General features: G+C 37.3%; 1 protein-coding gene across 3 annotated transcripts in view; it reads left to right on the top strand.

Annotated features, from left to right (window-relative positions):
* The window catches only part of LOC107996592 (pikachurin-like), a 165,329-nt gene that overhangs the window by 95,383 nt on the left and 45,975 nt on the right, over nucleotides 1-23,971 (top strand). For all 3 annotated transcript variants that reach the window (XM_028666122.2, XM_017054734.3, XM_017054735.3), the window contains exon 6: nucleotides 23,437-23,638. In XM_028666122.2, coding sequence (XP_028521923.2) covers nucleotides 23,437-23,638 — 202 coding nt within the window. The remainder of the gene's footprint in view (nucleotides 1-23,436; nucleotides 23,639-23,971) is intronic.

The raw sequence follows: 23,971 nt of genomic DNA, 5'->3' as shown, positions 1-23,971 counted from the left end.
TTCACAGCAATTTAATTTTTTCCCCCGCGTATTAAATCCTCCAAAAATTGCGAGATTCGGTCCATTTCACGAAAGATCGAGTGAAATCGTTACAACGTAATTCAATTTATCAAAGAGAAAGTCAAATTAAACCTATTCTCTTCTTCCTCCGTAAATAAAACACGCGATTTTAACTTTCTAAGTAATAACTTTTCGCTGGTCTCGACACGGTATTACACAGATTTTCTCTAGAATTTTCTCTAGAACATAAAGAATCGTTGCCACGAAGCAAGTATTACCGAAAGGAAACATTTATGAATACAATATGGCGTCGTTGTAGAAAAGTTGCAGCGGCTCCAAACAACTTTTTCGTGGCAACAAATATGTTTGAAACAATATGTTTTCAAACTTTGCGATATTTTATGATTTCCCGTTTTACCTCGTGCAAATAAAATTAATTTTCTACTTAACGACAGAAAAGATGAAGCGAAATTACTCCTGCAAATAAATAATTTGTCTCCCTCCGTGCAATGAAAATCTCCCTCAAACAAGGGAGAGAGAAAGATAATAAAACTGCGAAACTGGAAGGAAAGAACTGTTGCAAACTGTTCTAAAGAAGACGAACGGGTGGAACTGTTCTAAAGACACGAAACGAATAATGGAAAACGTCGTTCCTTCGTCGCTTGGTCATTACTGGACGTCGTGGAACGCCAGTTAGGGGAGAACCGACGACGACCAATTAAATCGCCGGCAGGATTGGATTTATCGACAAACGGGCGAGCAATTACTAACATTTAAACTTGACGAGGAGGGGAGAGAAGCGGGGAATGCGCGCGAATTTCTCGTTAAAAGGCGGGCCCCATCTGGAGAAGGGGGGAAGGGGTAGCTCGTTCGATTTTAATCGCGCCGCTCCCGTTTATCAAATTTCGCCGAGCCGGCCAATTTGCGGTTTCCTTGGACCAAGTGGGTGGGGACATTTTCCGGTCTTCTGGGACGTCTGGAACTGAGATGTCGGGGATAATTGCTGGGAAAATTGTTGATGGATTGTGCATTGTCTCGCGATATTGGAAAAGAAGTGACGACGTAGTTGCAAGGCTATTGATCGAAAATGCTAAGATCTTGCGTTCTGAAGCTCGAGAAATCGAGTCGATGGAAAGTTGTGTGAGAGAAATTTGTGTTGGTATTGATTGATTTGAACGAATGGATTATTATTTGTACCGTCGATTGAAAGAGGAAATTGATATATGTGCCTCTTAGAATATTTTAAGATATCATTCGTGCAGACCAAATGCGCCAATTGAATGTATATGTTTCACTTTCCTCTCGATCGGGGAACAAACGAGGCTGTCGTGAACATATTGCCTTCACTCGCACCTGTTCCTCCTCCTCCTCCCTCCTCTTTAACGTTAGAATCGTGTCAGAAACAGGAAATGCAACCACCAGAACAATGTGTCTTCACCTCCAATTGTACTCTCTCTCTCTCTCTCGATTGAAGGAACAATTCAATTCGGAACAAAAGTGATAAAATTGATTTAAGAATCCACAAGAAAACCAATTTCCTAGCAGCTTCGATTAAATAAACTGAACGCATTGTATCAAGTTAATAACATATTCTTAATTAATCTCAGCGTACTCGACGTAAGACGTTAACCAAAGACGTAAATTCGTTTAACCTGGCATCGTAGAAATCGATGTTTTGGCCGTTGGCCAAGCAACCCGGATAGTCCTTCGGGAGTCGGTGAAGTTTGCGGCCATGTCGTAATAAGGGCATAGGATACCTGTCCTCCAGGACAGATCCATGATCCAGTTCTCGTTCCAAACCTCGGCCATGTTTCTTTTTATAGCCAGGAAGCTGTTCAACCGCACGTTCGAGAGGTTAGGGAATAAAAAGCTACGCTGAGCTGGAAGACAGTTAGCTTTGACAGGACTTAAAATCTCGTTGAGGGCCTGTGAAGGTGGAGGGTTGTTTCGCTGCACCCTGCAAAATTACATTATGGAATTATTCTTTTTTTCCCTCTTTTGACTGAGAGATATTTCCCCTTTTCTTTCTTTTTTTTTAATAATAGGAAAGTGAGTTTAATTGCCACGATGAAAAAATTGTATTTAAAGGTTTCTCAGCCTCTGTGAGAAGTATCACTCTCGAAATAAAGTGATGTAATTAAGTAGCGTTCGATTTAAGTCCGTTTATAAAAAACTCTTCACCCATTTTGTTTCATTATCAACCACTGTGAGGGGCAATATTCTTTTTAAAGTTAAGTCGCAGTTAGAGGCGTTTCTTTTAGGAAAGGAACCGCTTACGATGGCCTCTAAAAATCGTATTTCCATGCTGTCCAACCTATTATACCCTGCGTCATAATAAGGGTGGTAATAAACATGGTTTATTGCCCCGCCGTTATTATAACTCGCCCCTCAACTACGCGATGAAAGTTGGTCACTGTTGAAACGAACGGCACATTAAAATGAAAACGTGGCTTCGAAACATAAAGGGGGAAAAAATGTCAGAGTACGTAAAAAGCTGGTCGTAAAACATAAAGAAAAAAAAAAAATGAATAATAATTTGAACGTTTCTCCCGAGATATTTAAAATAGAATGATTATAATTTCAACTTTATCAAGTTCTCGACAAAATTGGAAAAGAAATTTTGAAAAACATTTTTATAAATTGGAATAATTTCTATCGACCTTAGTTCACGAGTTCCTATAATAATATTTAATTAGATAGTGCAATTTTATAAAAGAAAAAAAATATATTATCGAAAAATATAATTTCAATCGAGTAATAACACGTTTCAAAAGTCACGTTTTCAATTCTTCGCCACGTGATAATATAGAAAACGTACGTGAACAATTTGTCCGTATATTGGAACAAGCGTGTGTGGATTTTGCTAAGCTTGTTTCCCAATGCAAAACGCGAGCTGGAAAAATGATATACGGGTACATGTGCAGATGTAAGATAAGAACTGTTTCGACCGGTGAATCCACGAAATTTACCCCATATATTTCCGTGCGCCTCGATAAACCCACCGATTTCGTAATCTCGTCCAGAATTAATCTCGATCCGTCTCGTAAAATTTGTACATTGTTTCTTTTCCTTTCTCGTATTTTTACACGCGTATCGTTCAGCATACGCGCAACCTCTTTCTCGTGAAAATACATAAATTTTGATGAGTCTCTCTCTCCCTTCCGATTTTTCTTTCACATAAATCATCCTTCTAATTATCCTGTCATTCGTTTTAAAATTTAAAAATTCCCCAACCTGATTTCTCGCCAATCTTAAATAACTAAAATGAAATATCCTTGACAAATTACAAACAAACGTGGAGAAAACGTATATAGAATTTTAATCACTTTCCTTACATGTTTTCGAAAGTTTGACAACATCGGTGTCGTTTTTCTCTCTCAATGATAATACAATAAAAGAGAGAGAGAGAGATGATGATTTTATCAACGTTAACAATTCCACATTCGCGCCCCTCATCCATCAAAATTACAACGACACGCGACTTATCTTTATAAATTCTCCTTACGCTCGGCCATCGATCCATCCTCGCGTTGATACGTTCGATCCATCTTCCCGAATAGAAAGAAGTTAGCCGTTTGTCGAACAAATTTGACACGGACGAGCTGCTCGGTTCGTTAAAATCCCTGGCAAAAGAATCAGCACCGTTCGTTAATCCCGCAGTCCGCCTATGACACTTAACTATTCCGGGTCGTGAACGACTTTGGTGAATGAACTGGCAACGAAACGAACTTCCAGACGAGCTTGTAATAACGCGGGAATAATTTGAAAATTTTTCCTCGTCTCCTCTTTCTATCTTCCTCCTCTTTCTTTTTTTTTTTATTCAGCAGTATCTCCGCCACAAAGGTTAGCGACGAAACTTTTTTCGACGACTCTTTTTCACGGCGCGTAACACGTTGCTCGAGGAAATGTTGGAGAAAGTGGAATTGGTCAGTCATTGTCACGATGAGCAGATATCCGCATCAAAATCCTGTTGCTTTTTATAGGATATTGTGATCGTGTAATGGATGTGTTTTATTTATGTACGATATGTAAATGTATTACAGGCGAAATTGGAAAGTGATTAGATGAAAGTATGTATGAGTTACAATTACACGGCGGATATTAATTTTAACTGTGCACATTTTTAATCTGAAACTTGTAAATATAATGGACTCGATCAAAAATATAAAGCGTTTCTCAAAGGAAAAGAAAAAGTGGTAAACGAGATAAAAGGAAAACACGATCACATCCCTTTTAATTCGACGAGAAACAAGAGCTTGTATTATTTATACACATCGGGTCCGGGCGAACGAGAGCCGCAAGAAAACTCGATTTGCCGGAAACGTGACTAAAGCTAAGAAAAACGATATTAAGTGGCGCTTCAGCCCTGGTTACCAGCGTTAACTCAATTTAAAGAAACGCGAGCACCGATGTCGTTAACCGGCAATGGGAGAGAGAATAATGGCGCGAAGATTGGGGGGAGACGCGCGCCACTTTCGGCCTAATGCAGTTGAAAAGCGCACCCTCCGGCGTTTTCCTTGCCGTTCGACCCTCTCACGCTTCCACCTTTGTTTCGAAAATTTTCAAACCCGAAAAATCGAACCGGTTCCAAAATTTCCCTCCCAAATTATATAACGATTCTTTCTCCCTAGGAAAATTTAATTGTGAGTTTATCTTCTTGTTAAAACGCCTCGAAAAATAATTTCTCCTTCAAATTTCTTCCTTCTTCCATTGTATCTCACGTTCCACTATGTCGGTTTAACGACAGAAACATCGTAACTTAGAACCCTACCTTCCTGTAATTCTATATAATTGAAATAATTTGTGGCGTATATGCTTGTTGTTTGTATATATGCATATTCTGAAGAGAAATTGCGCAAAGTACACGTCTCTACGTTATCGTTACATTGTCATTAACGAACGGAGGGGGAGAAAAAACGCGGTAAATTGCCAAGGCAAATGGACGAGAATTCTGGGAAATCGCGTGACTCGGCCGCTTTCGAAAGCGTATCGACGAAACGATTATCGCACATACGCATGAGACACGTTTAATACGGGAGTTGACATACGTAATTTATACAAGAGAATTCGCGGTATCTGTTTGTGAATAGCGATGGTAATTTTTTACTCGACTATTCGTTGAATTTATTCTGAACATACTTCTACTACGTAATGATTCATGGACCTCAACGCACGTCCAATTCATTTTCCAAGTATCCACGTCTGCCGAAGCGAAAGAGCATCCGACACACAAAAAAATAGAGAAAGCATAAATAAAAATTGCAACTTTTGGACAGTCACTGATTTCACAGATGCACAGCTCTGTGGCGGGACGAGTCTTGGATCCTTGATTCGAGCGAAAGTTCGCGGGAAATAATCGTGGATTCCCGTTGAATATTTATGGAGAGCCGTGGTTCCAGCCCTGTCTTTCGCGACGGCCTAGCGGCAATCACGAGTTTTCTCGTCTGATTGCGAGAGGGAACTGCTGTGTTTGTGTTTGGCGAGGATCGATCGAACGAGGAGTTCCCCCGAAGTAAACAAATCAATTGGAAAATTTTTGTTTCCGATCTGATATTAATGTCTATCGAACGTTAAGTTTAATATAAATAGCCAATAAGAGGAAGAACTTTCTAATATATCTTTCCTCCGTTTCATCGTAAAATATCATTTCCCATCGTTCTAGTGACAAACGCGATCCACTATTCCCCCCTATTACAAAAACCCCCTATTACTCTTCGTTTTCTCTCTGGTTCTCTTCTAATCACCTTCCATCGATCCACAAAATCCCCGCAATATTTACTTGCGCCCGTCGTTTCAACCCAAAAATCCAGTAGCCTCGCAAATCCATATCCTCCTGAAAAAAAATTCTTCCACACGCGTCACAACGCTCTCCCTTTCTGTCCTCTCTCTCCTTTCGCATTACGAGGATCGTGTTTCCCTGCTGGACCCTCGAGGCGAGAAACCCGAGTCGGCTCGTTGGCTCGCGTGATCTCGAACTCTTCCAAGGAAGGGGGCGGGGAAAGGAGAGGGAGAAAGAAAGGGGTTTAGAAGGGGGAAGATACAAAGGATAAGAGGGACGGCACGGCGTGGCATTGTGGCCGGCATAATGCGGCAACGCTCGTGCAAACACAATTTGTCGCGTCACAGCGGATGGTCAATCGATTAGGTACGTGATGCAGGCTGCGCCACAGGTGCATGTGCAGTACACGCGGCTCCAGGATTACGCTTGTCCCAACGACGCTCACAGTGACCCGTAACTTCCACATCTAACGATGCATTGTTCTAATTAAACGTTTATCCGCGTCACCTTTGCGTATGTAATAATCAATGTCTTCTTAGTGAATCTGAATGTGGAACTTACGTATCGGCTGGAAACAATTGGTGGTGATGGAAATAAGTTCCACGATGCGAGGAGATTTTACCTTTTGAAAAATAATCAACGACCTCTTCTGTCGCGAATTATTATTACATCCATGCATTAATTTTTTTTTTAAATGTGTATTTAAGAAAATGAGCGTTGAAAATTTCGTTTCGAATAATGGAGTATCTGTTGATCATTTTGGCGTCGTGATGAAACGTTTTTAATTTCCAAGATCGTCTCCCCCTTTCTTTCGCGCGACATTGGAGTAGTCTCTCCAATTGGGATAAATACGAGGTGTAAGCTGTCGCGTGGGATCGATTTCTTTTAATCGATATAGAATCTTTTGCGCGTGTCTGATAGATAATACGACGCTTTAAAAAAATATTCTTTCGTTTATCAAATTGCCACTCTGCATTATCCCGTACAAAGTCATAACATACTTGCAAAAAGAGGCGAAACCTTTCTTACACCTTTCTTTCTCTCTCGATCGAAAATTTTTATTAACGAAACTACGTAAAGAAATGACGCGAGTGATCGAATCTCTTCTCCTAATCGAGTTTCAAATCTTTGTAAAATTTGATCCCGGTCAGAAATCTGGAAGCTTCATAAAATTCCCTCGCGCGCAACAACCTATCACGTTCCTCTGAAAAGAAAAAAGAAAAAAAAAAAAAGAGGAGAGCGCGGCGGCGCTTTCCAAAAGCGCAAAAAATTCGCCCGGCCAGACGGCGGCCGCCGCCCCCCGCCTCGTTCCTCTCAATTTTCGCTCTTCAACCGAGAGGCAGCGAGTTGATCGCGTTTGTTTTTCCTCGTTACGAGGCTGGCTCGAGGGGCGATGCGCGGCCGGGGGGAACACGCTCCAAGGGGAAAAACTTGGAAACTCGCCGCTTTTTCGAGCCATCCACGCGAACTTTTTCGCGCGGTGCATCGTTCAAACGCAACTGGTGCGGCTTCTTGGCTCGAAGGGGAATATGAAACCGGAAACGACGGGTTTGGTCCACCAAGAACGCGACCATCGGGGTGAAAATTTATTCTCTCCGACGCGGAAACTTCGTTCCGTTTGGTGGTACTTTTTTTTTTTAAAAATTCGTCATTGATCTCTGTCGATCTTTTTAATTTTTCCACGATGCACGATTGTCCAATAATTTTTTTCAATAACAATTCGAGTTTGTAAATTTTATATGTATATATTTTTTTATAATTCATGAAGCAGCAGCTTATAAATTTATGGAATATTAAATTTGTTTATTCTATATAAATTCCATTTCAAAGGATTATGAAGTTATTCACGTTCCTGTGCATTTTTTAAATTTTATTTAAGGGATGGGAAACGTTTCTATCCATCCTATTAGTCGTATTTTATTTCTTTTTTTTTTTTCTTATCGTGTTCATGCCTTCATCGTTACATTGAACTATATTGGAACTCTCTCTTCCCCATTTCTCATGAACGAGTAATCCATCAAGTTGCCGGCTCGACAACGACAACTCTACGTACACTGAGAAACGCGGCATTAATCGCGAAAAAACAAATTCCATTTTTTAAATCAACACTGTATCGTGTCTCGACGTGATCCCGGATGTATGTCAGAGGACGTAAAGAAGAATCTATCGTGGAAAATAATTAGAATTCTCTTTGTACCATCGATACGTTCTTTTTTATTAATTCTTAAAAGACTTATGATTATTTGCACGTTTATTTCTCCCAAAGTATGTGTCGATGTATAAATAAATTGTATAAATAAAATTAGCCACATATATTCGACTCTTTTTCCTTGTAAAGAAAATATATCGATACTGAACTTGTCAAAAAAAAAAAAAAATTGTCAACTCCCCTTATTTTCACTCACATCCACTTTATTTACGATTCCACTTCATTCGCGTCACAGTTATCCGCAAATAGATCGTTTGCATATTTTCACACCGCGAGCGTAAATAAAGAGGCAGGATCGTCTAACAACCGGTCATACGTAGAATTTAAATCGACTTCCTTTCTCGAACCGATGCGACAAATTAAACGGAACGTGCCACGTGGACGACGTGACACGTACTCGACGAAAAGTCATGAACGTACGTGCCCGTGGAAAACGTACAATTCCCCCTCTTGATTGCAAAATCGATATCAAACGAACAGGCGACCGTCCACCACCGATGTTTCACCGTTTTCCCTTCCGACGATTCGCGTCCAAACGATTTCGAGGCGTTCGCCGTGTGCCGTTGATTCCGTTTTAATGGCCAGTCACCATACATCCCTTTCGTTCCATCTCGTTGTTAATTAAATTTCTCCCTTCCCGCGAAGAAAATTTCTCCCCCGTCGTCGTATCCCGCGTTTTTATTAGCGACGACGAGTCTGTTTGCTCGAATTTATATTTTGGTCCAGCTTCTTTCTATTTCTTTTTTTTTTCTCTCCATCTTCCTTTGCTTTTAATCGAGAGACCGCTGCTAATGAGGGCGATTTATTACGCTCTCTAGCGCAGTTTGGGGGTAATTAGGGAATAGATGGGTACGTGTGGCTTGCGAGTTAATTAGATTCGTGGTGGAGGGGGATAGAGAGGGATAGAGAGGGTTCGTGATGCTTCCAGATTGATGAACGTTTGATTTTAGATGCTCGTTTCTTTTCTTTTTATTTATATCGCGTTATCTTCAACCTCGTTATTCTTGCGTCCTTCTCGTGGATTTTTGAAAAGTTTGTGATACTCGCCAAGATTTCTACGTGTCGTTTCTTCTCGATTTAATTGAAAACTTGTTATTATTTAATATAACACGATAATTTTCTTCCCTTTCGTATATAAAATATTATTCAAAAAATAAATATAAATTAGAGAATTGTAGCTGACAATGAGTGGACAAGATATTAGCACTCCTATTATATTCCAAGAAAAGCTGAGATCGTAGAAAATAGGATAATCCTAAGACACGTTCCATTCGTTTCAAGATTTCCTGATTTAAACGGATTAAACGATCCCTGGATGATAACAATAGAATTAAAGTTACTGTTAATGTATCACTCGAATTGTACGAGTTTGCAACGTGTTGCATCTCAAAGGGAATAACAATAAATCCACTTTAACGAAGCAGGCAGTTACGTCATAAAACTCGAATTCGAGGTAATCAACAAGGATCGATTTGAAAATCGAATCAAAGCAATCGCAATTTGTGCATTTGGCGACGATCCTCGTCGATTCTACCTTCCCATCCTCCTCCAAACCAGAGCTCGACGGATCTGCAAACGGGTACGATCCAATTTAACCTCGAATCGTTACCTAACCTATCCAATATCCAGAGATAAGAAACTTACCGGAAGAGAAAGCCGGATGATGATCGCCTCCCCCTCGAGATCAATTAACGGATAACAGTTTTTGCGTTATCAAATTGGGGTAATAATATAATATTCGGACGGGTCCATGTTCAATCAATAACTCGAGCGGGATAATTGGAGGCAATAATTTTCGGTGGTGTAAAAGGGATGGCGTGTGTTTCTAATGGGCCATCGATTTGCACGGTACGATTATTGGCGGTGTTCGTGTCACGGACCGCCTCCAACCAGCCTGTTAATTGTCAGACGCGAGTGGAACTAATTATGAGAGATTCCGGCTCGCTTCGATGCGGGAATAATACTGATAACGCTTGTTGTTCGTCGTCGCCCGGCCCAAGGAGATCCACGGATTATCATAACTTTCGCCTAGTTTTGTTTATTTTGTTCCGTCGTGTGTATACGATTTGCGTTCGACCGTGGGAACGATGAATAATACGGGAGTTTAAAAGGATATTATTGGGCAGATATATATTTTGGAAATTGGTTTAAAAGAATTTTCTTGGAATTTTTGTGAAATGGAGTATCTTTTTAGAGAGTTACAAATCCCATCAAAGATTCATTTTATACAAACTTTTAAACTTTCCTCGAAGATTATTCTCGCAAGGATTATTCTTGACATGTAAAAGAAAAAGGAAAAAGTAGGTTTGACCGTATCGAAGATTTTATTCCCGAAGGATAAGGACGAGAGGTATTATAAGGTTTAACTTTCGAAAACGGCGATGAAGTCGGATTTTTGTTATAAACCTAACTCACGTCGTAAAACTTGACACGTATTAAAGTCCACCTGTCCACTGCCTGATCTCGGCATTAAAGATGATTAAAATCGTCTCGTGGACGGAATAATAGCGGGTTTCTTTTATCGAAGAGGTGAGTGAATGGAAGAAAAATGGTTCAAAATCGAAGAGGATCGATAATTGGACGTGGTCGAAGGTTTGGCAGTTGGCCAGAAGAAACTTTTTTCCGGTCAATTTGAAGTTATTTTAGTTGTTTCGAAATGTAAACCTGGGAAAAGGTTTTCTTTGCTCCGAAGAAAATTACATCGCAGACACGTATTCGGTAAAAATAGGAAAAATCCATCGATAAAAATAATACGATTTTTCGAAAACATTTTTTGAATTTCATAAATATAAATTTTAGAAATTGCAAGTTATTTGACGGTCTGTTAGACAGAACTGATGGAAAAATATAATCTACAAGATTCGTCCAGGAGGCCAGGCACATGTGTTACACATATGCGAGACGTAAAAAAACAGTTTGAGCAACAGTTTTTTCCTTTTACCAAAACTACGCGAGGAATCTTCCATAGAAATTCCAATTTTCGTGAATGAGGCAAGCTTCGATCCACCATTCCTTATTTACGCTTTCACCTCATTCCTCGTGCATGCCTCGCGATCCAAAGATAATTCCGCAGAATATTGTCGTCCATGATAAAGCCATTCCACAACCTCGATTCAAAAATCTAGGAATCGTGGCAAATAATTAATCTGATGTTTCGTGGGTCGAGCGGGTGAAATTCTAACGATATATAATTCCAAATCGTCATTATTCCAATCCTGGAACAAAATTTTAAACATTTTTATTAGACTAATTGCCCGATACGCTCGATTAAGCCTGGCCCACTTCACTTTCTCACGAGTTAATAATTCGAAGGGAATATACCCCTTTGTCGCGATAAATCTTTTTTAAACTCCAACAATATTACCGCCACTCCATTTCTCTAAAATTCTCTAATAACCTCAAGAGTGCTCGTTCACCCTCTTTTCTCAAACGCTCTTCATTCACACCCCAACGCTCGTCCACGCCCTTATCCCCCTTCCTCTCGTCAATCACGCCCGTTTAAAAGCCAAAGATAATTAAAACCTGGCGCGAAAATGCGAAATTCAATTCGATACAACATCATATCCCCTTCTCCGCTCCTTGGACGACCCCGGAAACAAAGGTCCGGGGAGGGCAAAAGTGCACTTTCGCGCGGGGGGAACGGGGCGCAAACACGTTCAAAACCATTATCAACCCCGCCGGAATAGGGTGGCATTAATGGAGGGGCGACCCTTCTTCGCCTGGAAATATATCCCACGCTCTTTTTCCGCCGCTGCATTTTTCATTTACACGCCCCCGCGACGTGAACACGTGAACGCGCGGCCACTTACTCCCCTCCTCCTTCTCCTGGACGGATCCACGCTCCAAGCACGAAACTCGCCAACCCCCGTCTGCGTTACACCCTTGCTCCAGAGTTGCTGACTCCAACGCGCGTGTTTTATCTCTCGCGTTTCAAATTTCTTTGTCTTCCGTTGCTGATCGGGGATGCGATAATTGGATTTTTATAATAATAATTTTCGACTTTTCGTCGTATTCGAAAGGAGAAAATCCGCTTTGCACTCCAATTGATCGCGGTATTTTATCGGACGAATGGAGGAAAAGAAAGAAAAATAATTCCTTTTCTGATTTATATAATTGATTGTAAATGTTCGATTGGAACGGAGATTGTTATTACGTTTGAATATATATATATAACGTAAAAATCAATGATTTCAATTTTGTTTGTGTATAAAGTGCTTTAGAAAAGTAATTAACCGGATATTAATAATCGATAATATCGAATAAATCTTTCGGTTTTGGGCATTAACAATTTTATTTTATAATCTTGCATCGCAGTCACGTCGATGATAAACATCCCTTGTATGTTTTTGGGTCTTATAAGCGTTTTAATAAAATGAGGAAGGGTTTTTGTAATTCTACGTACGATCAGGGATAAGATAATTCCGTACAATTTTCTCTGGGGAGGGTTAAATTAACTCTGCGTTTATTTTAGCCAAAAATTAATCTCGATCTTTATTAGATTTGGATTTCCTCTTGGATTCCTTTAAATTCCATCGATTCACACACTTTATATTAAAATTCCTTTCTTACGTTCTCCAAAAATACATATGATAAATTTTCGAAAAATTTCGCAGAAATGTTTTAAGGCGCGTTAATTATTCACTCAGGTATTTACGCGTTTGGAGGAAGATAGGGTTAAAAGGGAGGCGAAGTAATCCGGATTAGGGTGGCGCGCGTAAAAATGGCAGGCGCATTGTTTAAATTAAATTGAGCAAAAGCGGGAAATACGAGGAATCCTGGAATAAGAAAAAGAGATTGACTTTATTTACTGCCACGCCGGTTTTCGAGAATCGGTCCCCATTTATTTCATACGCTTTTTCCCCCGTCTCTTATTTCGCCATTTCCCTCTTCAACCCCCGTTATAATTAATTTTTCTGGATTTTCCGCGTGTACACCTTACTTATTCAAAACCCTTTTTACAAATGTCCATGATTTAACGGTTTTTCAACCATTGGCGTACCGAATCTTACTTTCGTGGCGAAATAAAGAGCAGAATATCGAACGTAGCGCATCATTTTAATATCGCGTTAATATCGTCGAGGAGAGTGTCGAACTTTGATTTTAATTTAATGGAAATTAACTTTCCAAGGTAAACACGTGTGCTTTTATCGTGTCGTATCATACATTAATAATACATCGTGCAGACATACTCGACAGATACTAATATGCAATTTTATTGTTTCGAGTATAATTAAGCTTGAAATTTATTTTCCTTTTCGATTCGTTCCTGAAGGATTGATATTTAAATTTTGACCTTGTGCATTATTCCAATGCACTCGTGATGAATTTATATTTCATCAGAGGGGGAGGAAAGATGATTATTTCTTTTTTTTTCTTTTTTATCAAAATTTAAATCTTCTTATCCTGCTGATTCGACGCGGTGCAAAGGGGCATTAAATTCATATATCCACGTAGGCGTCCTGTAATCATAGTGTATGCGGTGTAATTTTCGATAAACCGGCTAATTTGACGCGCGTGGAGATCCGATCGAAACGAGAAAACTCGTTCCCTGGCGGTCTCGCTTTTGCATAATTACACGTTTCCATCGAATCGTTACTTTTCTTTTATATATATACACGTTGCTCTCCAGGGTATTTTCCCCTATTAATTCGTACGTATCGAAGCTGTCAGCTAATCTCTTTCTTCGAAAAGTGGGGGGAGAGGGAGAGGAGAAGAAAATAAGGAAAAAGGATCGAGAATTTTCATCGAAATAAAAGAAAAAAAACTATAATTATACCTTTCCTTCTCGAAAAGGAAAAGCTTTCAGACGTTCAACAACGATTCAAACTGACGATATAATTGTTATACTTTTCTCCGTAGGAGAAAAATGGAAGGGAAAAAAAATAAATAAATAATAAAGAAAGAAGTCTCTTTCGACGGAGCAAAAATCGAGGTTCAACTTTGGCAGCTGTTGCGTTAAAAGTTCTTCGAAAACAGTCGAAATCGAACGAATTCCACGTTGTTCCATCGATCTTCCACCCCCTCGTTCCCCTTATTCCTTTGCACATCCGGGAAGATGAACAAAATATGCTCTTCCGCCGAGATGCTTCGCGATCATTTCATTCTGTTTCGCAGAGCGGTCGGCTGCGTTTCGACCGATGTTCCTCGAGGAATAAAAGGGTGACCAAATTGCTGGCCATACCGAAAACCGATGGAATACATCCTTGTGAACGTTGGATATTTTTCTTGGAACGAGATTGTCGAGCTTTGAAAATTCTTGCATGCAGACGGTGTCGAGAGAAAGAATAATTGGCCTCTCTTTACTGTTCTATAGGCGGAGGGGGTTGTAAAGGAAATTGCGGACGTTTGAGAAATTTTTTTCAAGCGGATGGATGAATTGAAATTATTCAAAAGGGGTGGGATACCGATACCTTTCGAATCGAAATGGAAATCTTTGCAAGAAAAATTGGATTCTTTCTACAAGAGTGTAATATTTTCAGGATCATAAAGTTTAATTGTCCGTTTGTCGTTGACAAAAATCAAATGATAATGATATTATCCCTCATCCTCGTTTCGTTCTTCCTCGTGTTCCAACAATTGAATGTCTATCCGCAAATTCCAAATTCCCTGTAAAGAATGCAAAACAATGGAATATCTCTAACAGAACGAGAGTTCGGTTAACGTGGCGATTTAAAGAGCGATGTATACGGGCAAACAAAAGGGCGGAAAATAAAGAGAAGAGAGAGAGAAAAAGAAGAACGGAATGTTGGAAAGCGCGAGAAAAGAAACGTAACGGGTAAACTGAGCCGTATAAAAGCGGCCGTTAAAACAACCGAGGTAGAGAAAATCCCGAGACCACGGTTGGAAATACCGCAGACCGGAAGTAAAGAGTTTCGAGGGAGTGGGAAAGGGCATGCACTCGAAGAAAAGAAGTTGAAACAGAGGAGGAGGCGAAGAAACCGGTGGAAAGAAGCGAGCAATTAAGGGAAGAAATTGACGGAGTAGCAACGTCGACCGCAACGAATTGGAGGAAAATCAGAGAAGGGAAAAAATAAATAAATAAAAGAGAAAGAAAAAAAGAGGAGAGAGAAAAGGAAGAAAGCAGAGACGAATTTTATTAACATTCTTCGCGACGCGAACGTAAAACGATGACGATTGTTTGTTTAGTTTGCGAGGAGGGGATCTCTTCGTAGCAATAATTTGCACAAAGGCGCCCCTCCCGTTGAAACGATCGATCAAATTGGATGCACGTCGTCCTTTTCAAGTCGTGGGGGACGAAACAGAGGGGGAAGGAACATCCTCCTTGCGATTTATACACTCGAGACAGTCTCACGCCCCGATGAATCTTAAATTGACCGCGGTTTCGTATCGAGAATCGTATTAACCGGTGGAACTTCCGCTTCTGCTCGACTGTGTCTGATAAACTGGGACCGATTCGCATGCAAATGTGTATATACGTGTATATAACAAAAATATTCGAATATTTACATTACTGAATTGTGTGAAATATAAGGATTAACTGAGATTGTTTTCCTTTTTTATATTTGAAATGTAATTTTTGAAAAATATTTTGTATTAGAATGTTTTATAATTTAAAATTTTACTCTGTAAAATTATAGATTTATTGAAGGAATGAACAAAATATTGAAAATTTAGAGCTTGGATTTCTCTGCTCCATTTTATTATACTTTATATGAAATAAAATTATATAAGTATATGAAGATATACTGAATACATGCGTGTATATGTAAGATTATTATTAACATCGTATAGAATCTTTTTTTGTCTTTCTTCTTCTTTCTTTTTAGAGAAGGGGAAGGGAAAAAGAAATGAGGGAAGGTTGTTGAGATCGTTAGAGCGAAACGAGCTGAAAAAGATAGTCGAAGCAAATATTCTAATGAAATTATTCGAGAGATTGTTGAGATGCTGAGAAATGTACGAAAGGAATGATACGAGAGTAAGTTTAAAAAAAAAATATATTTATAAAAGATTTCATAGCTTATTGAATATTTTTATTCCAAAAATAAAGTTTTGATTTTCACAATGAAATTGACAATTGATTTTTATCGTTCTTAAAAATTTCTCAAATCTCTTATTTCGTAAAGAAATATTAAATTTCGTCTGGAACGATCGCGAAATGGTTCAAATAATGGTTCGATGGATCTCGTATTCGACGATATTATATTTTGCGATATTATATCACCAGATGGAAGCTCGATCAGCGATACTTCTGTTTGGCATAGCTTGCAAACCTACACGCGCGATAAATCGCGCCTCGTGGCAAGTGAAGTGGTTAATTGAGGCCCCAGCGAGGAACTGGTTTTGGCGGTGGGCCAAAGTGACTGATCATACACGTGGAACAGAAAGGTTACCGATCCCGTCGACTCGATAATTTCGATCCTCTCTTTCTTCCATTTCCCTCCTTTGTCGCATCTTATTTCGAGAACGTGTTATTATGTCCTCTGGACGGACGATAGTGATTATCAATTCGACCTAAGTTTTATATCGAGTTTGGCGTGTTTGGAATTTTTTGGGAGGGAATAATTTATTCAATCGTATTTTAATATCGATTTATAAATAAATAATGTAACGAGTTTTGGAAAAAATGAAATAAGGTTAATAGGGAAAAAAAATCTTCAAAGTATTCTCTTTAGAAGTTTGCATAGTTAATCCAACGTTTCTTTTGCTTTTTAAAACGAATTACAAAGTTTCTTCAAAAGGCCATTAACTGTCTAACTGAGAGACGTTACTCTTAATTTTGCTCATAATTTGAAATTTTGTTTTTAAACTATGAAATTTCACGAAGGATTAAATGAAATTTGCTGACTTAAATATTTTAAATATCAGAACACTTAGAACGTTTGTTTAAAATTACAATTATAAATGTGAAAGTGATTAAACAAAATTTTTCGAGATTATAATATATTGGGGATATTTCTGGGGCAGAAGATTTTAAATTTTCACCATGGAGAAGTAATTTCAACAGGAATTTAACGAAAATGATTTGATCAATTATAAATTATGGAATAATTAAATTTTGTTGATCAAAAACTCTTTGAATTATAAAATTTATTCATTCTGTTCTCCATTTTCTCTTATTAAATTAAAATACATAACCAATTTTCTCGAATAAACTACATTTAAACGAATCTAAATATCAATTAAATCCATCTCTCCAACAATCGAGAAATTATTCGAAAAAATATCGTGTCCGAAAATACGCATAGTTAGAATTGAATTTTCAAAAAGCTGTAAATAATGTCTGTTCAAATCATTGCCTCAAGCGATCGATCCTTTTCATCGTTTTATCAAGAAATTATTTAATGTACGAAATATTAGATAACGAAAAAAATTGTGACATTTTTTCGCCAAAAGAATATATAATAAAAATAAGTTTTTATTTACTTTGCAAATTTAATTTAAATAAGAATTACATATATATATAATCCAAAGAAAAAAATAACAAGTAACAACAAATAAATTGAACAAGAAATTTTGTGATAATTTTTTCACAATAACTATAACTAAACTCAGAAATAATTTTAAATTTCAATAATTATTTGCAAACTCTACAATATAAGTTTACGATAAATAATTCTTTTATTCTAACATATTTCTCTGTCATAATATAAAATTTTCTTTCTAATATTTATACAGAGATCGAAAAAATCTTGAAAAATGAGTCGTAATTCTTCACAACTGTTTCAAAGCTTTCGTAACTATCGTCGTTAAATGTTTATTTATCAGAGGGTAGAAGAAAAGCATCTTCAGCAGAAAAGTTTCGATGAATCCAGCTTGCTGAAACTTTCATGTCTTGATTGTCCGTTGTTTACCGTGGTCTAAAATGGCTTCAATATTCGCGTAAGTCCCATGGGGGATGCAACTTTAGGTAAGAAGCTTTTACGCGAAATTTGCGGCTTTGAAATTTTTCAAAAATTCACCAACTCCTGGTCGAGTGTCTTTCGCGTTTGATAAACGCGATAAACGTTATAAGGATCGGACAATGGAATATTAAGCCCATGAAATTGCGATGGAAACCGAGGGTGTAAAATATTAGGTCATCCCCCGAGTAATAAAATTTTTATTCAGAGTCGAGGATGAAATGACAAAGCTCCTTGCCACAGGAAATTTTGTGAAAGATGATACAGAGGATGTTTATGAAGTTTGACAAAAAGATGATAAATAATTATGAAAATTATGGAAGTAAAAAATTTTTTTGCAAGAAAAACGAATCTTATCTTTGTTCTTTTTTTTTTCAATTTTTTATTATAGAAATATATTCTGACATTTATAAACGAAATAAAATCAATTAAACTGCAAAGAAAGTTAAACGTATATTTCACGCATATTTATTCATAATATTAAATTTTAATTGAAAATTATCCGCATAGAAAATATTTCTGTGTTTTCAACAGATGTATATATTAATTGGAATAATGTAGATTTATGATTTCACATTGGTTTGTTTTTCATTTGGAAATAATTGAAAATTAAAATGAAATTATATCTGCGATATTATGGAAAACAAAGTGTATAAAATAGTTCTATATTCCCAGCATATAACTGAAATGAAATTTAAAATATTTAATTGGTTTGTTCTTGATTTAAAAGAAAAATCATTTGGGACATAAATCTTATTTAATTCAATGGAATTGTTGATTAATTCAATGAAATTAAAAATGAAGTATGAATATTAAACTGGTGGACTTGTTGATTCGGTGAAATTTACTTGAACGTGTAATAGTGTCATAATTTGGAAACAAGTTTGTTTAATTGCAACAAACTTGAAAACTACAGTGTGTATACCCCGTAAGTTTCTCAGGTTGTTTGCGTTTGCTTTAAAGCTTTTGAAGTTATATGTAACTAGAATATTGTTAATGGAATGAGCAATCTGCAGCGAGCTAGCCAATAAATAAAATATTCGTCAAATATCATAGAAAATTAAAAATTCAGATTAAAAATTCGATGCAAGCAGTTATTTAAACCTCTCCAAATACTTTGATTAATTAAATTTAAACGGGATACAAACGTTTTGAAATAAAAATTATGTTGCTTCGCAACAAATCTTAATTAAGAATCGAAGATAACTTTGAATCGACTTAGAATAATTTTTAAATCGACTCACAATCATCAACACACCAGTAACATAGTTACAAGCAATATTTTCCCAGAAATGATCACGTGATTTACCTTAAAACTCGTTCAAATCCTATTGAAATTAGGAAATTTTTAAACCGCTATAACTCCGAAGATAATGATTTTTAATCGATGAGTCGAATACCGTTAGAAACGGGGAACCTTCCACTTTAAAACCCTTTTTGATTTATCTCGATACGACTTCCGGTTGCCGAGATATCGTCGTGTAAAGAGAAGTGTAATTTTCGATCATTTACTATCGCCGTCCTTATCGTTTACTCGGAACTCTCGCTCGCGCCTCGTCTCACTGACCTATCCCAAACTGCAGACAAGCGTCAGACGCGATTCCTAGAAATGCAGTAGTACTCGTTTCCAGGAAAAAATATAGATGGCGCCTCCGTTCATATTTCCGCACCATTTTAAGCGCTACGTGGATACTTTCAACTCTTATATCTCGGCAACCGATTGAGATATCGGGATAATTCAAAAAGCAGCTTCAATTGCGCGTTTCCCTCTATTTTCCAACAGCATTTCGATGACAAAATTTTTAATTCATTCCCGTGTTTCTCACGTTAAAATATCGAAGTTTCCGATTACGATTACGAATTTAAATTTATTCAATTTCATTCGCTTTTTATAATTATTATTTTAACTTTATAATATAATTTGGATTGATCTCTTTTCGTGGAAGGGGAAAAAATGACAGGAGGATACCGACCCATTGAATTCGTGGTAGGTCAGTCACAGGTATTTCGTGTATTTCGTCGATAAATGTGCCGTGGCACGATCACGGAAGTGTATCACACGTACGTGATAACAGTGAGTTTCTGTCCAAGATGCGATCTTTTCGCGCAAGATAAATTCTCTTTTTATCGCGTATTTAGATTAATATTATCCCCAAACGCGGGATTGTTGAGGGAAGAGGAGAAGAATTTATCGATGTATATATTAAAGTTAAGGAAGATCCAATGAAAGTCGGGGAATAATACCGGTTGAAATTTTTTCGCGCCACCGGAATACAAATAACGCGATTTTCCGGTTCGTTATCCGCCAAGTTTCTATGCATGTATTATAACGGCGACGTTTCTCGATCGAATTTCGAAATCTGGATGTTCCTCTTTATCTGGATAATATAATTTGCTCCATAATCGACACGAAGGATACATCTTAATAATTCTTGATTTTAATACAAAGTAGAAATTTACTTTAAAAAATATCCTCCTTGATCTTTATCACTTTTTTCCTTTCTTTTAAATATTCCACATCGAAATTGAATATCGAAAATTAATATTGGAAATTATTCTTGTACTAGTAATATCGAACATTGGAAATTAATGTTAAATATCAATATCGAGGGAAGGGAAAAAACCGATTAAATAATGTAATCGTCCATTATATCAGAATTTCAAAGGCAAATTTAAAAGCGTAGCCGTCAAATTTTCGCCCGTTGTCAACTTCTCGCCAAATTTTTGCAGAATTTAAAAGAAAACAAGCAACGACTGACTATTTTCTGAATGCGATTCAAAACGAAATCAAAACGTTTCGCGGCAACAAACAAACCAATCGAGATCCAGTAATAAACAAGTGAATAATTCAATCGATGTCAATAAACGGTCGGATTAAGCGGTTTAAACGTATAATGAAGTAACTCGAAAACGTTGAAAATCGTGCAAGCAACAAATGTGTCCAATTGTAATTCGACGCAACTACTACAATTCGAAATCAAAAATACACCATTACTCGCTGTGACATTTTCGTTCTCCGCGTTTGATCTCGTGTAAAGAAGTTAATTCGAAATAACTTGAAATTGAAAAGCGGAGAAAGAGAAATTATCCAATCGAATTGTTCGATGTTATAATAAATTTTAGAAGCAGAGAAATTGGTAAATCGTTAATCCCCTGTGCTCGAACACGAGATACTCGTGACAAAGGATGATATCTGAAATGTTCGCGCGAATTCAACGCGGTTTTCCCGATTCTTTTTTTTTTTTTTTTGCCCACGGTTTTCCACGACACTTTTACACAACCGTTGTACGTGGAACGATATCACGTTGCAGCCTGTCGACCAGGTTCTCCAGATGAAAAGACAATTCTCGCGACATTTTTCATCGGATCCGCTTTATCCGTTAACATCGAATTATTGCAAAACAAAGCTTTGATACTTTTTTATTGCCATTTTTGCCTCCAACGATTTTTTCTTTTAAATTAGCTGCGATTGCGTATCTCTTCTTTCAATTCTGTTAGCTCGTAGCGATTAGCCTGTGGATTTTTTGTGATGAAGAAAGAATTGAAAAGAGATGGAACTTTTATAAAGATTCCTCTCATTTTCGCGATATATACGTATTCTACAATTTATAATAATACGTTCTACTGGTGAACTTTAAATAATAAAAAATTGTATATTCTTGTTTACGATAATAGAAATAATAATAAAATAATAAAACAGTCTCTCGACACGTTTGCCAAATGTATATCAAAATTTATTTTATTATTCGTCCGTTCAAACGAATAGAAATTAAAAAAAAGGGAGAAAGAGAAATTAAAACGTCACAATATGAAATTTTATATAATTCATTTTAATTAACCGTGTTATTGAAATATATATATATATGAAAAATTTCATTGTCCAAATTAAATTACTTTTTCTTTCTAATACCGTTAAACAGAAATACAATTTCCAAGAAAGATAAATGCGAAAATGAAATTTCGCTCGCACGATATGAAATTAATCCTGTATCCACGCTTCTCTGATTCCCTTTCAAGTCTCTTACTTTGATTCCACCACGGGGAAAGGTACAGAGGAAGAGGCACACTTTCCACAGATTTCCATAGGTGAAGCTTATTGAAAAAAAAACTTGAGAAAATAAATTTTAACGAAATCGTATTAATAATAATCCGCATAAGTTATTTTTGATACGATCTTTAATCTACATCGAGTTAATTGCAACGAACAACTGCCAGATCCATGATGGCGGTGGCCAATTAAACCTGGAAATCGAGTTAACCTCGTATTCTTATTTCCCTTCCCGGATATTGACTTACCTGAGATAAAACCGCGAGATTAAATTGACTTAACTCGCTCTCGTCCTCGAGCACTCGTGTATCAAATACATTTACATCCTCCCTTTCGCTCTAAACGTTGTAACACCGTGCCGTGGAAAACGTACGGGTTCGCCATCGAAGGAAATTCGTGAAGGCCGAATTTTAATAATCGAAGCGAAAAATTAAATTAATCAAATATCTTCATCGTCCACGATTTCGATCAAATCAATTATTCCAAAAGTTATTTTTGTATCAAGTTCCAACTTCTATCTATTTAAAGTGATTAAAATTCTCCTTTTTTGAAATAACAATGTGTACAAGATTTATATAAATTTTGTCAAAGTTTCCTGAAACAAAAATTAATTTAAATAATGGAATCATGCGAAAGTTTATTAAATTATGTTACAAAAGGTAAGTTTGTTTATTAATAACAATTTCATTACTACTACATGTCGAGTATATTTTGTTATAAAATCGAAAGATCACGAGCAGTTATTCCATTCCTCTTATGGACACAAGTTTTTCCATTCCAGGATTTATAGGCCACCCTTCAAATTACGTGTACGACGAGCACTAGAGCACCCTTCTTTTTTCCTGTACTATACTGTATCCTTTGGTTGGATCTGTGTTAGCCAAGGTGAAGGACGTTCCACTATCCTGTCTCAGAAATTCTCGATTCCCAGCTTTTCCTCTATTCCACCACCCTCGAACCATATTTCTTCGTTCCCTCGAATGGGCGGGGACGAAAAAGGGAACGAAGACGGAGAGGTTCTGTTTTCGCAGTCCAAGGTTTATCGATATATGGGGCAATTAGTTTGAAGGGGATAAGTGGGTAACGAAATATGGGCCACGATTCGAAGCAACCGCTTTGTTTCCAATGTATCTGGATACTCTGGCTTTTATTTACGTTCTCTCGAAACGAGAATCGTTTCTATCAAGATTTTAATACCAAACTGAAAGAAAACATCGTATTATTTGACGTATGTACACAAATATTATACCTTCCTTTGTGCAATGGGATATTTATTCAAATATATTATCAGTCAAATAAAAGATACGAGTAGGACAATCGAGGAAAATAGAATGAAATTATTCTTTAAGAATTTAATTCTCTGTCCGCTTCGTTTCTCCAACGAAACTAAAGAAATTAACTCTAATTAATAAAATTTATTCTGAGATCCGCCAAGAAAAAATAAGCGATTTTGTCAACTGTCAATCATTATCGAATCTATTAAACATTAATAATAACAACAATTAACTTTCTAACGGTGGAAAACTTTTTACTTTTGCAGAGGCCGAGGTAAGATCGCCCAGGTTCACAGGTTCCGGTTGGCTTGCGTTTCCCGCGTTGAAGGCCGCATACAAGCACGTCCAGTTGGAACTGGAATTCCGTCCCGAGGCGTGGGATGGTATCTTGCTTCTGGCCGGGGAGAGGGACGATCTTCAGGGTGACTTCATGGCCTTGATTCTGCATCACGGATTCATCGAGTTCAGGTAACGATATTACGCCTCCTATATCGCGTATAATTCGGATAAAATGTAAAATAGCTTGGGTGGAAAGTGGATTGCTGATCGATCGAAGTGTGATTATTCGAAAGGGTTGGTTGAAAAATGGGAAGAGGAGTTTGGAAAGTGAGTTAGGAAGGTTCTTTATTACCCTGTGCGGTTAGGTGAGTGTATTTCTCAAGTTTGAGAAGGATACTTGATAATTTGCTTTTTAAAGATTTTTTAAAGTAGTTAATATTGTTATTATACAAGTATACGTATAACTTCATTATTATGAAATTAAAAGCGAGTAGATTGCGGGTATTTATGCAAATTTAGATT

The sequence above is a fragment of the Apis cerana genome, linkage group LG5, assembly GCF_029169275.1.
Source record: "Apis cerana isolate GH-2021 linkage group LG5, AcerK_1.0, whole genome shotgun sequence".
Taxonomy (NCBI): domain Eukaryota; kingdom Metazoa; phylum Arthropoda; class Insecta; order Hymenoptera; family Apidae; genus Apis; species Apis cerana.
This window is presented reverse-complemented; position numbering and strand designations above follow the sequence as displayed.